At 38.8% G+C, this 21,237-nt stretch overlaps 3 protein-coding genes across 4 annotated transcripts in view; 2 read left to right on the top strand and 1 right to left on the bottom strand.

The window, feature by feature from the left end:
- The window catches only part of LOC117606074 (uncharacterized), a 22,048-nt gene extending 927 nt beyond the window's left edge, over window positions 1-21,121 (bottom strand). Inside the window, exons 1-6 of one of the 2 annotated variants that reach the window (XM_034328083.2) lie at window positions 21,007-21,121; window positions 2,773-6,454; window positions 1,852-2,346; window positions 1,280-1,527; window positions 629-1,202; window positions 34-253 (exon numbers count right to left, since the gene is read on the bottom strand). In XM_034328083.2, coding sequence (XP_034183974.2) covers window positions 34-253; window positions 629-1,202; window positions 1,280-1,527; window positions 1,852-2,346 — 1,537 coding nt within the window. In that variant the 5' untranslated portion in view covers window positions 2,773-6,454; window positions 21,007-21,121. Of the gene's footprint in view, window positions 1-33; window positions 254-628; window positions 1,203-1,279; window positions 1,528-1,851; window positions 2,347-2,772; window positions 7,072-21,006 lie in introns of those variants that run through there. The other variant, XM_034328088.2, reaches the window with a different exon arrangement.
- Window positions 6,728-9,318, top strand: LOC117606350 (uncharacterized). Its single transcript, XM_034328716.2, has 5 exons — window positions 6,728-6,761; window positions 6,851-7,973; window positions 8,351-8,455; window positions 8,556-8,735; window positions 9,195-9,318. Exons 1-5 carry the CDS (start codon window positions 6,728-6,730, stop codon window positions 9,280-9,282), a joined length of 1,530 nt encoding a protein of 509 aa, XP_034184607.2. The 3' UTR covers window positions 9,283-9,318.
- Window positions 13,847-21,237, top strand: LOC117606073 (uncharacterized). Its single transcript, XM_034328082.2, has 4 exons — window positions 13,847-13,978; window positions 17,169-18,226; window positions 18,400-19,980; window positions 21,096-21,237. Exons 1-4 carry the CDS (start codon window positions 13,964-13,966, stop codon window positions 21,217-21,219), a joined length of 2,778 nt encoding a protein of 925 aa, XP_034183973.2. The 5' UTR covers window positions 13,847-13,963; the 3' UTR covers window positions 21,220-21,237.

The raw sequence follows: 21,237 nt of genomic DNA, 5'->3' as shown, positions 1-21,237 counted from the left end.
CTCTAAATCTCTAATTAGAGTGAATTAATTAACCTGCACTAACGGCAGCCAAGACAGCCGAATTAGACGCTTGATTCCCGAGAGTATTTCTGATCGGTCTTTTCTTCAGGATCACCGGCAGGGTTTGTCTCTTCATCTCGTATTCCTTTTGACTCTGATCCACGCTCTTGAAGGTCTTCTCCACCTCCAGGAGACCTCCGTGCGAGGTGGTCGTGTTCGTGCCGTTGATCGACGGTAACACCGTCAACCTGACCTAGGTAAACGATATTTCATCAAGTGCCTGCCATTTTGCAAGCATAGTCAATCAAAATACAATCATCAGCTTTAATTTTTCAAAATATTATCGAGGGTTGTCCTGATTGAAATTTATAAAAGAACATTATAAAATTTCATTTTTGATCGCCATAAATTCCTATCTTTTTTTCTGAGAGTAGTTAACGAGATTTAATTAAATAAACGCCTACAAACGACTCCTGCAATCATCCCCTTATGCAAGCACAGCTCGTTCAATTTTCAACAAACGCTAACTATCGTTCATTATACAAGAATTATTGCACAACATTTGAAATAAATTTTTTCAAATTCATTATAAAAATCGATAAGAACTTCTTTGATCATCTAGCCTAACCTGTCTCTTCGAAGTCATCACAGGGATCGCAGGATCGGCCTCCTCTCCCTTCACCCGAATACTCTTGCTTCCATTCTGTAACGGATTCGTGGTATCGATCTTCATCGATCTCTGTCTAGCTTTCGAGTAACCTCTGTTGGTGGACAAGAGTACCCATTGACCATCCCCATTACCAGGATAACTCTGAGGATGATTGTTGACATATTGATATTGAGAGAAGGCTGGTCTATCAGTGGAAGGTCGTAGACGATCATCAAATCTCGAGGGAAAATCATGCCAATCATTGTTATTCTCTTCTGCCTGATTCTTATCAGAGAATCTATCCAGATACTGATAACCAGGTTTCGCTGTTTGAGGCCTGTTGTTCCAAGAACTCGGGAAATTAGCTGGACGATTGTCAGTGATGATATCACTGTTGGGACGATCGGTATACTTATTCCAGGATGGTCTTTCTGGAGGCCATTTTTGAGCCTGACCTTCATCGACCTTGTCTGGGTAATAAGATGGTCGTGTCGTGGGTTTCTGCCATGGTTTCTCGTTGTTCTCTGGCCAATTTGGTTTTGGCTTCTCGTACCTAGTAATTAAATTGACAATTAGAGAAATTGTTTAATCGTGATCTTCTGAAGAGAGAAATCACCGGTGATTTCTCACCATGGTTTATTGTTTTCGTAGATTGGTCTGACAGAGTAATCCGAAGCCCAGGGTTTACCCATGCCTGGTTTCTCCCATGGTTTCACTTCCGGCCAAGGCTGTTGGGTGCTGGGTGTCGCTTGCCACTTTGAAATCTTACTCTTCGACCAGGGGATTGCTTCTAAAGTCACCCAGCCGTTTCTATCTTCGTACGAGTTTGCCCCATAGTATTTGTTCCTCTTTAGGGTGTCGTTTAGACTGTCGCTTAACTGAGGCAAACGGGGAGACGTGCTAAATACGTAGCTTCAGAAACTTTTGTTGAAAATGTCTTATTTTAAATTTTTGCCTATTCTTAGCCAATTGAATCTAATTATCAAATCTACAATCAAAGTACCTTGCATTTCATTGCAAGTAATTGTCTATCTTCAAGTTCAAGGTACAGTCTACCCAAATCTTAACTATCTGTTTAATTATCAATTAAAAAATTTGGTATCCCAATCTGACTATAATCCTTAAATTTCATCAAAGTCCCTCAATTCAAAATCAACCTTCTATCCAACTCTTCAACAAGAAATCTTGCATCCAAATCTTACCCCTGCTTCAGCCAGAGTAGCATTCGCCCCATCTTCTTCAGGTTTGGTGACCTGAGCAGAGCTGCTGCTTGTTGGCTGTGCAGTTGGGACATCCACCTCTAGTGCAAGAGCCTCGGAAGGTTTCACGACCCTGAATGGATGCTTCTGATACTTCTCGGTGCTGCTCTTTATCTTGCTAGCATACTCTTCAAGGAACTTATTCAAGACGTCCGGATTAAACGTGGACGTTTCAAAACTGTTCCTCGACTCGTCATCGGTTCTTGGGAAATCTTTTATCATTCTTTGATCATCATCTTGAAAGTGATCTCTGGTTTCGTCGTACAATGGACTGCTCGTGGCAGCGATTGGCTGTTCGAGCACCCTCGAGTTGTCCCCTCTGGTCTTGAACAACTCGGACGCGTTCGTCCTCATCTTTACGTAGTATCTCGTGCTACACTGGCTTCCCCTCAGGGCCAAGGTCACCAGGAGCAGGTAGATCGCTCTTTTCGGCGCCATCTGAAATAAACGAGGAAAGTGTGGACTTGCACTTTCGTAACCTCTACACGTTCCTCGTCTTCCTTCGGCCAGGTGAACGCTCTACCTGTTTGTCCTCTTGGTTCACCGTTATACAGAGTGTATTAAAAATAATATAGAAATCATTGTTGATCGACACTGTATCTATTTTAAATTGTAAGTTAATATTTCTATTGCGAATGTATCTTAAATTTGACAAATAAAATATTTTTATAAAATCAGGCTCAAATTCCAATCAAATTAATTGGAAGGTCCTAATAAATTATTTTTGATGAAACAAATCACCCTAAAAAGAGTGGCTTGGCAAAGAAAATTTAAAAAAATATAAACCAACAGGTAAAACGATATGAAACTATCAATGGAACACTAAAGATATAGAAATAGGAAGTCGCGTATCGCGGCACTGACCGTTTAGTAGATCCTCCGTCCAAATTTGGCCTGGCGCCGACTTTCGATTACGCCAACACCGAGAATTCTCTTTGATCCAGTTCGTAACGTAACGGAAATCCGTTAGAAAAGCACCGAGCGAGCAATGAAGCAAAGAACGCGTCGACTTGCTCTCGACCTCGACTCTTCAAGGTCCGAGATGGCTCTGTCGCCGAGACGTTGCCCTCGTTTGCTTTTAATCCAGGTCCCCACTTCCTGGTGACTTGGTCCATTTTCCGTCCTTCTCCTAGCCTCGTGTTGCACACGTTGTTCACGCTTTGCACACCTTGGTCACCTGGAGAACGGACGCGGTCTACGTTCTTCTATTCCTATCTCGGCATCTCTCGCATCGTTTCCTCTTCCATGATAATTGTCGTCCTGGGATCGACGATTCGGCCAGAATTGGCATAGATTTTTAATAGACATTTAAATTTTTAACATAATTCGATCTTGACCGATAGCTTTATAGAGTGCTGATGCTTTGAAAGAGATTTCAGAATTCAGAGATTTCAAAATTGTAAATTTTTTGAAATTTTTAATTTAGTGCTTGATTATTCAAATTTCTTAATTCGTCAGCAGAAGTTTCCAAAATTTTCTCTGATTAATTTTAAGTCCTCGGTTCTTCCAGTTTGATTTTCTGTCGTGAACCAAAGTGGTTTGATTCAGGAATTTCAAGGACCAAGGAAAAAAGAAAAAAATCTTGATTCGTGGACGATCTTCAAGGCGGATTATCATGAAAAAGTCAGGATCCGTCATGCACTAATTGCTCCAGCGTGGACAATCAACAACTACTTTACACGATGCTTTTTCTGTTTAGGTATAACGTCAAGTACTCGTCCAGCATTTTTCTGATACTTCAATAAACAATAGCTATGAATTTTTGCAGGTATCCTATGAATTACGATGATCTAAAACCTCGTTTAATAGGTGATTGATCTATGAAACCGGTTTCTCGAAGTTGACACTTACTTTCAAGTTCTTCATCGTTGATTGCAATAAATTACATTTTCCTGTGTTCAATAAACAATTAGCCTCATTTCTAATTTGTCTCATTTAACTTTGATTTATTCGTCTATAATATGATCGATCTTCAGCAACTTTCAATTTTAGAAATTACAACTTTCTGTTACTCAATATTTACGAATGAAATTTTTGTTAAACATTTTAATGACACGTAAGTGTGCCTAAGAAATTTAAACGAGAGTACTCTGCAAAATCTCGTCGAGTTCATCGCGTTTCTAATCGCAAATTGCCGGGGAACACAATCATGGCGATTATCTTTAAATAGTAACAAGGACCTCCCATTGTTCCACAGAAAATTTATTCCATAACTCTTTCGTCGATTAAGGACAATGGGGGAGAAAAAAACAGAACTTTATCCAGCATTAGTCGATCGTGGTCAATGATCTATCGACCGAACAGTCGATCGTTTCGTGATTTTTTCGCTTTCTCGGCCCAGAAACCTGCGGTTCTTTTTTCCCTCTTTGCTGTGAAATTCCTCTTGTGAAATGCTGGTCTAACGTTTCCGTTTTACGAGCAACTTCCGATCCATGGACCATCATTTTTGCATCCTCGACCCACAAACCCATTGTGATCCTCCTTCGAGACGAGTTTCTCGTTTCATTGTTATTGAACGGAATTAAATGAAAATTAGGACTCTCTCCATGGTCCGTCAAATGTAATTTGATATACGAACGTTCAAATGTAATTTCATGGCATAAATTATAAATTAAAATAGTTATTGATCGCATAAATTATATAAATTAAATTATTGCGGTTATCATTGACCCTCGAAATAAAAGGATCCCAATTGAATGAAATAATTTCCGCTTTACTGTTGCAACATGATTTTTCTCTTCCGATTCCGGTATGGCGGTCGGTTGGCCTACTCGAAACCAGAATTGGGTCGTTCGAGGCGTAGATAACCGCGAAAAGGAGCATCAGGATAGGTTTGTAAAAAGGAAAAAACAGAAAATGAAGAAAGAACCGACGCCTGTCGTGTGTGTATACAGGGAACGTCTACTTTCGTTGTCGGCTGACTTAAACGGAAGGGGAACACGAGCATGTAGTCCTCTGAACATGCGGTGATTTGCACGTTGTTCCTCTTCGGAGTATTGCTTTGTCGGAGAAACTGTGCGGATGATGAAGTTTTCAAGAATAAAAAGAAAAGAAGATGATGCTGCAAATAGGTCTCTCTGTGAATTACAGCTACAGGCTTCCGGACAATGAAACTAAAAAGGTTAACTAACTGTAATTCATTCAGGGTTAAAGTAACGATAAATACTGTTCAAACAAACTCTTTGCGTATGTAATCAATTACCGATGGATAACTGTAATCACCCTTAGTAATTAAAGGGTTAACCCTGAATTATTCCAAACAAACTCTTTGCGTATGTAATCAATTACCGATGGATAACTGTAATCACCCTTAGTAATTAAAGGGTTAACCCTGAATTATTCCAAATACGATCATTTCACTTTTCAAATTGGAAATTACAAGATAGCTGGAAAATTGTAAATTTTTCAATTACAATTCGAAGAGAAACGAAGAGATTGAAGTCCAGCAGAAACAGGAAGTCGATGAACAACAATGCCCATCGGTTTTCTCTGGGCCAGGTAGTAAGAACAGAGGAAAAACGTTTTATTGCATCGTTTCACGGAATGTGAGCAAAGAGCAGAAAAAGGGGTGAAAAAAACTTTCTAAGACGTGTTTTATCAGCGTGCGGCGAGAGTCTGACCCTATTTTCTGACGGAGGTCAAGTGGAGGGAACTGGACGAAGGCTAGCATGTTAGATGCGAGATAAATCATTTCTACAACTTCTCTCTTTAGGCGAGCGTACAATTAGCATGTTTATTGGCACAGTGAAAATGGCGATATGTAGTATGGAACACTGTAACAATGATTATTCAAATGATACGATCATTTAGATCATCTGCTAGGTTAATGTTGATGATTTGGAAATCAGTTTAGCTTGAAATAAATTGATGACATAAAAGTTTCTCAGAATAACACTTATGATATATGAAATTAAAGCTTGAAGTCTAACGAAAATAATTACATAAAGGACTCGTGAATATTCCTCACACAAAATGGCTGGTCATTAATTATAGAGAACAATGACTGATTTCGAAAGCACTCGAAGTCCAAGAAAATTTCGTGACATAAAAGTGTTGCAAAATAACACTTATACTATATGAAATCAAAGCTTAAAGTCTGACGAAAATAATCATATATGCCACTCATTAATATCTGCAATACAAGATGTCTAGGAAAATTAATTGCGGTTGAAAGTTTTATGAATGAACCTCGGAGAAAAGTGCGAATGTAAAAAGCACGATACGCATTGGAAAACTCTGGGCGTTCGTTTTTTTCGTGAGGGTATATCAGCGTGAAAAGTGTCCCAGAATTAGACGAGAAATCTCGTTGAAAACGCGTGTCAGTCGTTGATACATCTTCGTGAGCGTTCAACGAGTCGCTCCGACACGTTCCTGACAGTAAAAACATTTCATTATTCCGAAGTATACTTTCCTTGGAAACTGGTTGTCGATGTGTGAATATCGTCCTGACATCTAGGCTATCCCCTTTCGCGGTTGTCCTTTCTTCCTTATTTTTCCGGCCACTTTCGTTCCGACCACGCCATCGTGATCCTAACATCCTGACGATCTTAACAAAGTGGAAATTCTCATGTCTAACACAGCAGATGATAATATAGATTGTGTATTAGAAATATTAACCTGGTGGTTGCCATTGAACTTATTGGTGACTGAGATAATTATTAATTATACAAGGTAGCAAGTGGAAAGTTTAAATTAGAAAATTTAGAAAAAAATTAGAAAAAATTAGAAGATCAGAAAAAAATAATCATATTTTGAATGATTGCAATGTTAGCCCACAGTTTTAACAGATAAATTAGAAATGACCCAGTAATCGTTAACAATGACCCATTCGAGACAATTGATTCAAAGCAAAAGTAAGTCTTAAGAAAATCCTGAAACACATGGCGGAACTAAACGAGCACTTTTGTCAACGACAATTAGAGTGAGGCCTGGCGATTAACAGACGAAATCTTCACGCTTTTTAGAAAAGCGACTCTGTCGCAAGTTAAAGGCGTCTATCCGCCAAAGCGTCTGTTTAGTCCAACAAACACGTCGCGATGGGAACGACCTCCTCCACCATCATCTCTCCTTCGAGACAATATTAAAAACCCCATCAAAATGTGCTTCGCATTGAATCTCCTAATCTTCATCCTTCTATCGCCAACAAATTTCATTCTGCAAGCAAAGAACCTTGAAGAAATTCAAAATCCTCCCAATGATGAAGAGAAATCAGCGGTGAAGTTCTTCGAGGAATCAAACGAAGATCAATTTTCCTTGGTGTCTACTACGACTACAGAGTCCACGACCACCATAGAAACTTACAGTAAGCTAACCTTCGCCATCGCTGACGACAACAACGATTCCAGAGAATTCAAACCGAGTATTCATCTTGGAGAGATCAAGGAGTCCAGGATCAGCAGTCCTTTCAACAATGTACATCATATCAGGTTTGAGAACGAGGTTGATCCAGTTTCCTATCATCAATTGAACAATCTTGGGGTGGTTTATCAACCTGCACTTCAGGCTGATCACCAGGAAGCTCTTCAAGGTTATCCAGAAAATGTTGGATCTTTGGATGAGGATAGAAGAGAAGGGTTGCAGCAAAATGTCTATGTGAAGTTCCAGGATCAGTCAGTGGATGTGCCTAAGATTTATTATGGAGAGTTGTTGAAGAATCAGGGTCATCATCATCAATCGACTGGGAATGTAGGAGCACAGTATGATTTAATAGATCCACAAGCCTTTCAGAACCTGGAGAAGCCAGTTAATGAGCAAAATGTGAAGAATTATTTGGGGAAACCATCCAAGTTTCAGAGTGGCCCACAGAAACAAGAGCTCGAAGGATTTTCTAATAGTGATCCTTCGAGGAATCAATATTATCCTGGATATTATGATCAACAAGCTTATCAACAAAATGTTCATGATTTAGATGCATTCAAGAGGCCACATGATGGAGCTGTTTATTTTCAAGAGTCATCTTTCACCAGGACGAAGAACTTTCCTTATCCTTTTCACCAGCCACCTGTTGGATATCATCAGGTCGAGATGGTTAATGATCATCGCACGAGTTATCCTGTTAGAGAGAGGTAAAGATTTGTATGTTTCTCTTTTCCTGCTTTCACGGTTTGCACTTTTTTCTTAGATGGGATTTTATTAGGATTTAACTTTCCTTTTCCCAATTTTTGTAGATTTTTATTATCTCTCTCCATCTTCCTCTGAATATTTCATTCTGAAAGTGGAGGTCATTTTCAAATTTTTTTTTTCCCAGTGTTTTCTCTTATTCCCAGCTTTCTTTTTAATAATTTATTTGCAAAATTTTATTGTTTACTATTTCCTTTCATTCATAAGAATTTAAAAAGTTTTCTTTTCTCAAATGGCCACATTCAGCAATAAAAGAGATTCAAACAATGAAACTCAATTACCGGAACTGTTTGGCTAATTATCCTGCTGCATTCATTTCCAGAGTTTCACCATGGAAAAAGATCCTCCACCTAATCGGCGCGTTTCTACCTATTGGCTTATTGGTTGCTGCATTGACTCCAAACATTGTAAAAGTGAATAACACGACGTAAGTACAAAGGACACTTTTATGCAGATTTCTGCATCGCTGCAGTTGCAAAATGCAACTGCATTTTGTTCCAATTCTAACTGTAAACGAATCACTGCAGGGATCCTAATATCGTTTTATCCAAATGGAGAGTAGCTGACTTGCCTGCAGAACATAAACAGGCTCGAATCAGTGAGTCATCGATCATTTGTGAAAAGAGATCAATATGCGAGGTGATCCTAACTGGTGGAGAAGCTGGATCAAACGCTTTGCAGAATATTCTTTGGAACTTGGCAACAAGGTAATTACAATCATTTTAATTCAAAATTTTTTCAATTTCTCAAACTTAATCCTACTAACAACTTTCTATTCTTTCATACAAAAACAGTTAATGAATGGTAATAAAAAATATAATTTCTGATCAAAAATAATTTCGTTAAGTATTAAAAATGCTATTTGCCATTAAGTATCAATTAACTATATTCAATCTCACATCAGTCAGCTGTTAATGTTCGTAGAATTATTACAATTACCCATCAATTTCCCGTGAAAAAGCAATTATTATTCCATGCTCCTAGGTATTTCTCTTCAACTACCCAAAACGAGTTGGAGAGAGTCATTCGAAAGTGTGAATGCTATTAAAATCATTAAAAACTATTTAAACTCTTTATCCTATCCTGAAGAAATTAACAATTTTTATACGTATAAGGATCTGAAATATCTATTTTTATAGTTAATCAGATTTTTTTTCCATTGTTAGAACATCGACCAAAATTGCAGAGGAATGCGGTCTTCAAGAAATTTTCGAGGCAGTGAAGAAAAAGGATTGCACAACCATTATTTGTTAATTTGTTTTTCAATCGTACAAACTCACAGAAATTCCCACGGTGGAAAACTGAAACCAACCAATGTTCAACTTTCTCCGAACGATCGTGTGATAAAAGTAAGGTAGAAAAACAGTCTCATAGAAACTCGACAGAAAGTAGTTGCACCTATAAACTTCAACCATATCCGCGTTACTCCCATCGAATAAGTAATCAAACATTTTCCTGTTAAAATTACGATACTCAAACATTTTGCACGTAAATGTAGTAAAATTTAATAAATTAATTTATACAATTCACAATAATTTTTTTTGTTTTAAATATTGAACCCAGAAAAATAAAACCTTTGAAAAAGATTTCATATCTTTTAAACATATTAAAAATTACTTTTTGATGCACTCTGTGCATATTGCACATTACATTATATATAGCAATGTACTAATTACGTGAGAAAAATTGTTTAAATTAGTATAATCGATCACATGGCTCATACTGTATTGGTTGGTCGTCGGAGGCTCGATGAAAGTGACCGAAAGTTGATCGAACGTGGGCCAGACACCGGAGGATTATTCGGGAATTCTTGGTAGCCAGTCGCGTGGCCAGTTGCAGCAAGTGAAAGTAGTCACAGTGTATAAGTGGGTCGACGGTATTCTATGCCAATTCGATCCAGGAATTCATGTCCCTGCGAGGAGATACGGGTTATCGGTGACTGCAACGAGCTTTCACGCGCATCCTGACCACCCGTTGCATCTCGAAACTGGCCGAGATATCTATACCCCTATGAACCGTTGCATCTCATTTGCTAGCCTTTCTATGCCACCATTGTCTATTCTTCTATTTTCTGAATTTCTGTTTTTTCATTTTCCATACTTTCAGTTTTATATTTTCCAAAGTTCCAATTTTCCTATCTCTGTATTTTTCATTTCACTGTGAGCTATTTTCCATTTTCCATTTCTCAACTTTCTTGCACTCTATTTTCCAATTTTTCCCGAGTCCGATTTCTCTTTTCCTATATTCCTATTTTCCTATTCTTCTATTTGTCTATTATTCCTTCAATAATTCAGCACAGTGCAAAATGATTTTAAGATCCAAAGAACGATCGCAGAATGACACGCGATTTAAATATTTATTGGATAGAGAGTTCCCAATGATGGTGTCAGAAGTTCGAAATAATATCATCGACAGAACACTTGGATACATAATGTATGAATTAAAAAAAGAGAAAAATTGAGAAAGTGAAACGTGTCGCCCGCTAGTAACTCTAATTTTATTAACATTTAACAACATTCCACAATGATGTAACGAAATTCTCACCAAATATAAAGTTTCTACCATTCGTAGCTAAATTTATTCATCATTTTAATAATTTATTCCCCCTTTGACCTCTCTTCTTGAAATCAGAAACTTTGTCAGAGAAAAATACCAGATGGGGTCTCGAATTTCGGGTCGACCGAGTCTCTTCATTTTCACTTCAGGAATGCAAGAAGGACCCACATTGATCACTTCTGTCGGTCACTGTGCGATTGATTAATCACCTGGCTACTTAATTCATCCGGTGCAACACCAAATTTCTTTCCGTTTCTTGTAATTAACGCCTGTTCGCTTCATTCAGAAACACTAGCGAACTAATTAGTACACGTTACCAGTCAAAAATTTTGTAATTGGCTGCTCTCATTTCCGACTGTTAATTAACATATTCGCTCGCCATGAAATGTAGTCAAGCGGTATATAGCGTTATAAATTAAATTGAAAAATGTTTTTCCATCTAATTATTCGAGTGTATCCCATCTACGATAACGATCAGCAGAATTACAAAATAAATAAAAATTAAATTACAAATTCGTATTATCCATGAATTTATAAATAGGAATTTATTTTATCTATTTTGTGCAACAAATTTTACGTTGAACGTTCTCAAATGAGGGCAGCCAGTTGAAATGAGTTTTAATTCACAGAGGGAACACACTTGGAAAGAAAGTCCAAGCAATTACGCCTACTTTATCTCCAATTAGCTCGATCTCTTTCCTAATAAACACACTTTCGCGAAAACGTGGCTAACTTCGCGTTTACTGTACGAGATCGAACGGCAACGAAAGTGAGCCACTTTTTGTTTTTCGTGGTTCTACTTTTGCCAGTTAAACGTCATGAACGATGGATCGCTCGTAAAACGGAAGAATAGCTCGAGATTTCCGGTCACCGCGACAGATGCTGCACGCAGTTTTACCTATTTTTTCCTGTCCTCTATGAAAACTGTGCCAACGAGATGGTTTCGACTGTCGTTTCAGCGACAAAAGAATGGAAAAACACAATGCTCGATGGCCCTGATCAAAGTATCCAGGACAGGGACCTGGATCTTTTGCAGAATTTTGCAAATTTTGAAATACTAGTCACCGAAGATACACAAATATTTAAAAAAATAATTTAAAAAAGAAAGAGAGAAAAATTTCCAAAATGATTAGACCTAGATTCCAAGTCCTAACATTGACACTTTCACTCTTCATCTAACGTCAACTTTCTCCGCTAATGAAGCGTCTAATTATCACGACCCATAGTTGACCCGTCGTGAAAATAATTATCGAGGCTATAGCTTCTGTCGATCGAGGCGATAGCTAACAAAGGCGATGGTACATACCCTATACGTGGGTCGTTCGTTATGTCGTAGGCTCGTCTTCAGGTATGTCAAGGAAAACGAGTGTGCAACAGACGTCGACCGATATTGGAAAACGTTCAGACCTTCGTGGATCGTATGTGAACACAATGGGACGCGTACGTGTTCATAATTTTTAATTACACCAGTCACACGAGGACGTCGAATTCTATCGAAGGACGTCGATCTACCCACATGATACTAAATTACTATTTAGAACAAAATTTAAATATTGCCTATAAGACGATAATAAATGAAATTCTAATTTATTATAATTTGTTAAATATTTTAATGCTGAGCTTTTGGAATAGATACTAATATAATTAGTATTGTAATTAACCAGTTCATAATTAAGATATTGGCTGCCATAGTGGTCATTGACATTTCTGAATAATTAATAATAAAATGGAGAAAATAATTGAGTAGCCTAATATCCCAGTGACTGTCACAGTAGAAATACTTGTATATAGTCGGACACCCTGAAGATATTAAAAATTAATTTTTTGACAAAATGTAACTTGCTGTTTGAAATTATTACTTATCCTTGCAAATTTACAATGTTAGCCACTTGCGAGTACATAACTATATTTACAAAATACTTGAATAATTAACCAGGAATAGAAATACCCTACGTTTGCGTAAACCTTTCCTTCCTGTTTACCCAACCTGTTCATCGCCCTTGAGCAGCGAAAGTCGAGGAATTTTCTCCGCTACACGGTTCAAACTATCCCATGGGGTCGGCATTGCGCGAAATCATTTCCCGGGGATACAAAGGTCAGGTCAAAAAGGCCGCGACACGGTGGATTATTCAGGATCCAGCACTTTCTTTTTCTTGGAAATGTCGTTTTAAATGTATGCCATCAGGCGAGGATAATTCCTTCACTTTCGACGATTTTTTTGTTTCTGGATACCATGCGTGTACAAATTAGGTGGTAATTCAGATCGAACAGGGGAATCTTGTTTGCTTTCTTCTTTTTCGGTCTGATTCTGGTTTTGCAGGGGGAGAAAAAACATTGTGGCTGCTTTTACTTTAGGGAAAACGCGAAGAAGGTTTCTTGAAGAGGAGAATCAGATCGCTTTCTTTTATGGGGATACTATTGTTACATGGTATTTAGAGGTATTTTCACGAGTACTGCTTCAGCCATGGGTATCGCCATGATCATTACATGGCACTGGTATCGATACTGCCGCGGTATTAATAAGTGTAACTGAAGATTAGCTGCCGGCAGAGGAAGAAATTACGCCGGTTGTGCATCGTCGTTGTCGTCGAGAGCCGATGGACTTTCACTGGCAGGTCCTTGAACCCGGTGTACTGGCACCTTAACCGTCTCTTCCGGTTCAGCCCCACCGGGTCGTCGTTCGTGAACTTGAAAACCGGACCACTCGCTGTCTCAAAGTTTCGCGAACTCTCGTTTCAGGTGCGTCACCCTCTTGGAAAGCACAGCTGGTTCGAGAAAGTGGTATGTCTGCTTGTAAAAATTCATTTTCTTCCTCCACCGCTTCGTTATCATTTTTCCTCAAAAATATACCGGTCTAACAATCACCCTGAAATTTATTTATTTTCTTATTCAATTTCAAGTGCTATTTCTTTTCCGCTAGATTCATCGCAGATTAGCCGAATTAGCGATGAAGAACGAGAACAGACTAAGTGGCCGAATTCCAGCTGGAAGAGCGATTAGTTCCCCTCGAGCGGGGCTCATCGGTTCGGAAAATGTTCCGATTAATCGGCGAGGAGGACGTCGCGACGGAAGAAGGCGAAGGCGAAGGCGAGCACGGGAAGTAGGTCGTAGAGAAAGAAGTGTCGGTCCTTGGTCGGAGACACGAGGAGCCGCTGACTGAGCGCCTTCGTCAGTCTCGCGAAGATATTCCGGGAGTCAACAGGTACGTAAGAGTGGGCCTCCTCTCTACTCGCCAAAATCTTTTTCTTCTTCTTTATACTCTTCGTTAGAATTTTTCGTTCGTGTACCATGAAGATCTGAAGAACAAATTTAAGGGATTTTTCTTTTTTTTTTTTCATCTTCATTGGAAATCGACGATCGAACAAAAGACACTTGAGAAATGGACAAAATACAGGTATTTATAAATATATTTCTTCTTTTTCTTTTCTTGCGTCATGTTAATTATTTAAGGATGACAATGTCCAGTTATGTTACAGTTGGAAGTAGTTTCTTTGAGAAATTGGAACAATAGGTGTATTGTTCTGTGGTTGGAGAAATTCTCTTTTATATTGCAGTTTATATTGTTTTTTTCTTACAATGTAGAATATTATTGCAGTGTGTAATTAAATAGTTTGCAGTTATCTGAACGTTAAAAGTTCAATTTTCATTCAGGATACTTTAATCTCTTCTTTTCTTCTTATGTCTAGTATTTTAATTTTTTAAATATTATTAAACGTCATCTTTGGTTTTGGTGGAGGAAAATTACAATCGTTTCCTGAATATTTTGAGGTATAATAAGCTTGATTTTGTAATGTGGATGTCAAATTGATTTATCGGTGATTCTTTATTAGGAGGCTCAATATATTTCTTCTCTATTCTCGTTTTTATCTTCACATCTTTTTTATGCAACTACAAAATGTTTTTCTTCCTGAGATCTCCTCTGATTGGATTCTTTAGTTATTAGAACACCGTTTTCCTTGGGTTACTCAACACATTCCACCAGTTTACTTTCTTGAGAAACTGTACGATTTTTGTTGAATAACATTTTAACGCGTTTGTAAAACACCTGACTCATTACCATTCACTGATACGTAACATTTTTCTATGTTGCTTTATTTCTGACTTCTGAGCAAGGAAAATCTCAAAAGAAATTCTAAATGAATTTCAATGAAAAATGCAAAAAAATTGCAAGGAAAAGTGCATTCAAAATTGCATAGAAACTGCAAGCAAAAGTGCATTAGAAACTGCATAGAAATTGCAAGGAATATTGCAACGAAAAAAATAATAAAAAATTTGCAAACGATTGCCTCCTTAATAGATAAACGCGAGGATAAAGAAGATGGACAGTAACGACGTTAATTACAATAGAATGAATGTGTGTCCGCGGGCTTTCTGGAGCGGAAATGCAATGGGACACGGATCGGGGCCATCGTAGTCCGCGTGGATCATGTACTTCCTTCGATAAAACGCACATTAATCGCTGATCGTTCATTAGTTCGGCCTATCCTACGATTTTCATGTTCCCATAAGCTCGGTAATTCAAGAATCACATCTGATTTCACGCTTCAACTAACCGTTTACGAGCTCGTACCAGCCTCAACATCCGATTCAACGGATGGAATTTCTTTTTCCTTCCTCTGCGCTGAGCCTTCAAATTGAAATGGAAATGAGACTGGTTCGCGAAATGGACTGAGGAGAATGAGCTGGGAATCGTTGATGAGTTTCGAAAGTTTATCAGGATTTGTTTGCTTTTAATTCTTCAAGAATGGTTTTTATCTTGGAATTTTTTTCTATCGCTTTATTTATGCTAGCTATTTTTTTTTAATGAAATGATTTAAAATTATTATTCTAAATTTTGGGTGGAGGATCTGGTATTGCATTTGCAATAATAATTTAGCAAAACCTTCCATTGTTTAAAAAAAAAAAAAAACCTAACAGGGTCAAGCGTTAACGATCAAAGAATACCTACGAAGGATCCTCTCTTCACTTTCTTTCACATACCTCACCGATAATGATCAACCCGAAGAAATCCCATTCATCTTCTAAAGGGTAAGAATTTCCGCGAACAATCGAACCGGTCTATATTTTATCGTCGAGCATCACTGGTTGATCGAAAGTCATTAGAATGGAAAAAGTGGATCGTCCGGTGTACCAATGTAAACGTACTTGGGGAAAGCATGTCGTTCCATTTCACTTATCCATGATGTTCAATCCTTGGTCCAGACGATCGCCTTATCACTCCTCTATTTTCTTTCGAATTTTCAATTTGCCACCAAATAAATTTCCCAGGAAAATTTCAATTCCCGAAAATCATATCTGCATAAAATTGAATTACTCGTATTTTAGTTTCTATTCCTACGAATAATAGATGCAAAGATTGATTACAGGAATCGTGAATGGTATTAAAGTACCTGAAGAGACTTCCTTCGATCTCAATGAATAATAGCTATCTTAATAATAGAAAGTATCTAGTCACACGGTTACTGCATCGCTATTTTCTAATCCCGGTAAAGAATGCTGGCAATTTCTTCCAGCTATTAAATTTCTCTCGCCACGGAATCTCTCGATTCCTTCTATCGTTTTCTGTAGTGCAACCAAAACACTTGGGGATTAAAAAGAAAAAAGATACACAAAGAACTGTTTGACAAGTTTCTCGTATCATCTACTTTATAGATAGATTGTTACTGTTATTAATTTGTCTTTCAAAGTGGGTTAAGCCTGGTCTGGTGATGGATTAGGTACTAATTAGGTATGAATCAGACTCAATTTAGGCATAGCCAAGTCTACGTTCACTGAAGTCGACCATGTAATAGGTATATAATTAATATAAGATCAGCTATGGAACTGAATTATAGACAGGTCGATGTAAAACAAATTTATCTTCGGTCTTTTTTCCAACTCTAGTTAATTATAATTAATTTTCAATCGATTTGAGATCATGTGTAAGTAGATTGAAAACTAGTTCTACAAGTTGAATCAAGTCTACAGTTTGACTAGTGTGAGTTTAAAATAGGGAAAAACTTGTTAATTAACATGTCGTGTCCCATGCAAATGTTAATGATAATTAATTACACTATCTTAGGAGTTACATGAGACATTTTCAATTCTAGTTTAGTTATAATTTAAAAAAGAATTGATTACAATTTAACTCGCTTTCACTGTATTAATTAAAATAATTTAGAAACAACATAAATTAATCACACGATGAATCTTCTTCCTTAGTGACAGCACTTGAAAAAGATTTTTAGGGTCACTTTCACTTTTCGTACGGCACCGCAGCACCGAACAAAGAATAAATTACCAACGTGAAATTCGATCGAGGAATTTCAGCATCAAAATTGTAAAACATTCGCTCTAGAAAAGTAGAATGAAACCATGACAGCATAGGAACTTGAAAAACAGAGATAAATTTAAATAAAAATTCGGACTAAGCTCGTGGACAGCATATAATTACTATAAAACTGGGTAGGAATTTATTTGAAAAAAAACATAGAGCACCCATAGACTTCTTCAGGGTCTTCTCTAAATTTCTTCTTTTCTAAATTAATTCACAATATTTTGTTTATAATTTTTAAGTGTGTTGAAGAAATTTCCATTTGCTCCAGATAACAATGTTCCTGACCCTGCTGAGTCTGGTGCTCTCCAGCTCCAGCAGCGCGGACCTTCCAAAGCCAAGTTACACCAGAGCGATGCTAAAAGTCTCAAGAAGTCTTCCAGGTGAGACAGAAGAGTTAAAAGTGCGAACAAGCGAAGGAAACGTGGCTACTTTAATCGTCAAAAGACGAGAGAAAAGCAGTGATCATTCCGAAGATCCTCAAAGAACCAACCTTGAAGAAACAAATAAGAACATCACGTTAGACTCGTCCAGACCGACGAGGAACGAGTCAAAGACTAAAGAAGAGATCAGAAAACTCGAAGACGCTCAAATCGAGCAGCTCAGAGCGAAATTATCAGACTCTGATAATCCAAAAGGCTTCTCGAAGCCTGAGAACGTGTCTGTTAATGAGAAAATTAATATGACCAAAAATGATCAATCTACAAATGAAAAGAATATTGATTATGGTAACTGGACGCCTCTAGGCATTGATGGAAGAGCTGTGCAATTGGAAGAATCAACCACCGAGGAGTATCAAAGCTGGAAACCGCTTCAGACTGACCTGAAGACGAGCACTGAAGAGCGAATGAATTATGCAAGGTTCGATTCCACTTTTCCAGCTGGTGGACTGTTATTACCGCGACATTTTCAAGACAGATCGCAAAGGAAGTTACAGCTGAGCGAAGAAAGCGAGGAGAAGCGTTACGCGTTTCTACCTCATCAGGTTCAATCGACAAGGACGAATATCGGTGCGAATTTATCGAAGAATAGGAACGCGAAAAACGTACCAGCGGAAGTGATCGTTCGATCCGAGATAAATGTGAAATCCAGTCAGAAGAGATCACCGATGACCCTCGACAGGGATGGGACACCTGTGATCCATGGGACGAGGGTACCTGATGAACCTATGGATAAGATTCAAACTTGGCGCAACGCGAGGGTGATCAATAATAAATTGATCCCTGATCGATCGAGTGGTGAACATTTCGAAGTGTCCAGCAACTTTTATCCCACGGAGAACGCGGATAGACAGAGGTTCGAGAGGTTCTTCAAGAACGTTAATAGAAGGTAGGTTGCAGAAGAGAATGATTTATTTGACAGATTATTGCTGGAGAAATTTTATTGTAGAAGTTCTTGCTACTAACAATTACCAATTTTTAATTACTAATTACTAGTTTTGGTAATTGGTAATTACCAGTACTATCCGAAAATTATTTTTAAACAAACTTCATTCGACACAGGTATGGCAAGGACAACGAGGAAGAAGGGAAAAATGTATTCTTCGAGTGGGACCCAAAGATCTACAAGAACGAGGCCCTGAAGGCCGAAGTGTACGAACCAAGAAACGACAACTTCCGTTCCAGCACCCACAAAAGGATGCTTCATCCCGACGGAGTGACCGTGTACCCTGTGTCCCAACTCTACACCCCAGAAAGTCAAAAGATCGCCCCGGTTGCTTTGAAACCAGGTGCCAGAGCACCTGTTCTCCAGTACGCCCATCCAGAACTGGGTGTCCAACCAGCGAAGATCCTGAAGAACGAGAAAAGACGACCAGATAACTTCCCAGAGAACCAGTACTCCTTCACGGAACAGAGGCAGAAGAAGAAGTACGTCCTGAATGACAAAAACATAATCGACACATACACTACAAAGAACTACTACCCCAATCAACATTTCTACGGTCTGAAGAGACCAAACGACGCCCCATTTTGGGTGAAGATCTCAGAGAACCTGAAGAACCAATTTTCCAGCGGTGTCGAAAGGGTCTCCCAGTTCACCAGGCCAGTGATCGACCCACTGGTGGAAGCCACCCACAAGATCTCCCAGAATCTGGGCCTGTCCAAAGGCAAGGAAGCTCAGGACAAGCTGGACACCGTTGCATCCGGAGGCAGCATCCTGATCCCGGCTCTGGGACTCGTGGCTTCCGGTGCTGCTCTTGGAATCGGAGCCGTAGCAGTTGGAAGGTACCTGGACGTCGATGTCCTGAAACGATCGGGCGAAGGATTAGCAACCGAAGTGAACTACCAGAGATCCCTAAACGCTGATCAGCCATTTCTGAAGGGATTAATCGATCAGGAATCAGGAACGGTGTATCTTCTGGAGAAGATGGAGGATCCAACTATTTCGGAGCAAAAAGATAACGTGAAATCAATAAATAATGAAGATGGAGTGTTGATGATCGTCCAAGATGATCAGAAGATGACAGATGAGCTAGAAACTGGGTCCAAGGATCAAGTAACGAATAACGGAAGAAGAAAACGTAGTCTGGACTACTTGGACATCTTCCAGGCAGAGGGTAACCTGAAGAATTTAGTGAGAAACAAACGTTTACAGCGAAAGGGGCCGGATTCGATCAGTGAGATCGTAGAAATTGATCTTCCAGCTCGTACAGAAGGACACATTGACATCACAGAGTTCCTTATTCCGAAGATAACCGCTCAGAAAGAAGGACACGAAGAGGATAAGAAGAATGTTGATATTATGATCGTAGAAGATGACTCTAAGCCTTTTGAATCGTTAAAGAAGTTGGCTACTGATGGTGATAAAAATAAATTAGACGTTGCATCCAGGTCAACGGAGGATGAAACGAAGAATTCCGTGGATGGGAAGAACGAAAGAAGAAAGAGGAGTCTGGAAAGCGATCAGGAACTCGAAGATGCTCTTCAGAATTTAGAAAATTCTGAAGTTGCTCAAGTGGCTCACACCGATGGCGATTGGACGAATACACCATGCGCGAAAAGATTATTCTGCGACGCCATGATTCAAAGGGGATCGGACGCGGTTACGTTGATGGAGAAGAAAATGGCTGCTCTTCTGGGTCTGTGAGTATCGTTCCCATTTCACGTCCTGAGAATTGTTTTTGTCGGAGGGAAAATCCACTCGCCAAATGGGGGATGAGTTGCAAAATAACAGGAAGACTGTTGTTGCGTTCGCTAATGATATAACGACACGTTGCTCTAGTTAGCATATGGTTATGTAGCTGGCTATGTTTGGATAATGGGCTTTCGTTTTCGCGGATGAGGAAATGAACGAGGAAAACTCGTGCGAGACCGATTTGGTGTTGGAAACAAAGGAGAGTTGATTACCAACGATTTCGTTAGAGTTGGATAAATAGTGATTCTTCTGACGAAATAGAAAAATTCCATATTAGTGAATCAAAAGTGGACGATATTAATATGCTAATTAGCACACTGAAAATAATTAGATAACTTCGTTTCATTTTTAAATTAAACTTTCAAATTAACACCTTCAAATTGCAATGTCAAGTTTGAACAAATCATTTTCCATTGATTTTCTATCGACCTGCTATCCCATGGAACTTTTCTCAGCACCCATTGTGGCTCGTGACGAAGCACAGTGTACATGGTTCTGTGTACGTGTGTATGCACAGAGTGAAACTGTGCTAAGAGGTAAAAGTCGAATCAGTCAGTAGGACGTCGCCGGCGAAAGCTGGAAGAAAGTTATCTGTTTCTCGGTATGGTTCCGTCCAGACTGGTCGTAATGTTCTTTGATTTTCTTGTAGCATCCACTTAACCAGCACCGATACCTTTGTCTAGTTAACACTTCAAAAACCATCTCACATTAACATGATTTTACTACACGGATTTTTGTATTTTGAAAATTGAATTTGTATTTTTCTTTTTTAAGTTGAGAATTGAATATTCTGGTAGATCATTGTTCCTATTAAATTTCCTATGGTACGACCGACTACTAATTAGATATCCATAATTAGAATACAGTTTGGAGGTTGATGATTCAACATCGACTTTCGAATGTTCATTCGGTTTCGAGTTTCATCCAATTACCCGATCATTCCATTAGTCATCAATTATTATCGATAGCCTCACCTTTCGAGCCTTTCTAATGAATTGCCGTCAATCATTGACGTTTGAAATCGAGTATGCTCGTGAAATTTGACTGTTGGGTGTCTTTTCAGGATTCAGCCTGGAGCAGCTGCCCAGGTATCCAGCCATTTCCAACAAGTGATGGATGCGGTACGAAGACACGATTGTTCCAACTTCCTGTGTCCCCAGGCCAGGCCAGGGAACGTCTTCTTCTAGATTCAGAGCACTGATCCT

Source organism: Osmia lignaria, chromosome 1 (genome assembly GCF_051020975.1).
Source record: "Osmia lignaria lignaria isolate PbOS001 chromosome 1, iyOsmLign1, whole genome shotgun sequence".
NCBI lineage: Eukaryota > Metazoa > Arthropoda > Insecta > Hymenoptera > Megachilidae > Osmia > Osmia lignaria.
Note: the sequence above shows the minus strand (reverse complement) of the source record. Positions and strands in the feature narration are given on the sequence as shown.

Bases quoted from the DNA above. Each gene is read 5' to 3' on its own strand.
- LOC117606350 (XM_034328716.2), top strand. From the start codon at position 6,728: ATGACCCATTCGAGACAATTGATTCAAAGCAAAA. The intron at 8,456-8,555 runs GTAAGTACAAAG...GAATCACTGCAG, and splicing joins GTAAAAGTGAATAACACGAC to GGATCCTAATATCGTTTTAT. The intron at 8,736-9,194 runs GTAATTACAATC...TTCCATTGTTAG, and splicing joins CTTTGGAACTTGGCAACAAG to AACATCGACCAAAATTGCAG.
- LOC117606073 (XM_034328082.2), top strand. The intron at 18,227-18,399 runs GTAGGTTGCAGA...CATTCGACACAG, and splicing joins TTCAAGAACGTTAATAGAAG to GTATGGCAAGGACAACGAGG. The intron at 19,981-21,095 runs GTGAGTATCGTT...GTGTCTTTTCAG, and splicing joins ATGGCTGCTCTTCTGGGTCT to GATTCAGCCTGGAGCAGCTG.